This window comes from Habropoda laboriosa, unplaced genomic scaffold (assembly GCF_001263275.1).
Source record: "Habropoda laboriosa isolate 0110345459 unplaced genomic scaffold, ASM126327v1 scaffold123, whole genome shotgun sequence".
Classification (NCBI taxonomy): domain Eukaryota; kingdom Metazoa; phylum Arthropoda; class Insecta; order Hymenoptera; family Apidae; genus Habropoda; species Habropoda laboriosa.
The window spans coordinates 412,547-412,926 of NW_017100236.1; the positions used below are offsets into that span (position 1 = coordinate 412,547).

At 40.3% G+C, this 380-nt stretch overlaps 1 protein-coding gene across 1 annotated transcript in view; it reads left to right on the plus strand.

Annotated features, from left to right (window-relative positions):
- Positions 1–380, plus strand: part of LOC108571661 (putative DNA helicase Ino80) — a 16,384-nt gene that overhangs the window by 7,308 nt on the left and 8,696 nt on the right. Inside the window, exon 21 of the mRNA XM_017933758.1 lies at positions 1–83. This exon is cut by the window's left edge and continues 215 nt beyond it. Coding sequence (XP_017789247.1) covers positions 1–83 — 83 coding nt within the window. The remainder of the gene's footprint in view (positions 84–380) is intronic.

Here is a 380-nt window from a genome sequence, read left to right on the forward strand (position 1 = left end):
TGGAGGCAACTTCAAGCCAGACACTCTGAAGCCCAAGGAAGTCGTTTCCCTTTTATTAGACGACGAGGAAATCGAAGCCAAATGTGAGAATTTTTATAGTATTTTTATACAGCATTAATTAGTTTATTCCGAATCAACTCACGTTACATCGTTGAACAAAACGGAATAAGCAAGAGAGGTAGCAGAGGCTATTATAAAACACGTATAACTCCGTAATCTCGCTGAATGAAAGTTTAAAATGCAAATAGAGAGCACTACACCGCATTTTTGCTTGCTGAAGCGCGATTTCGGTTGTATTCTTGTGTTGAGGCGTGCGCTGGCACGCAGAAATGCATTCAGTAAAGAGAAACAAGGAAAGAGAGAGAGAAAGAATGGAAGAG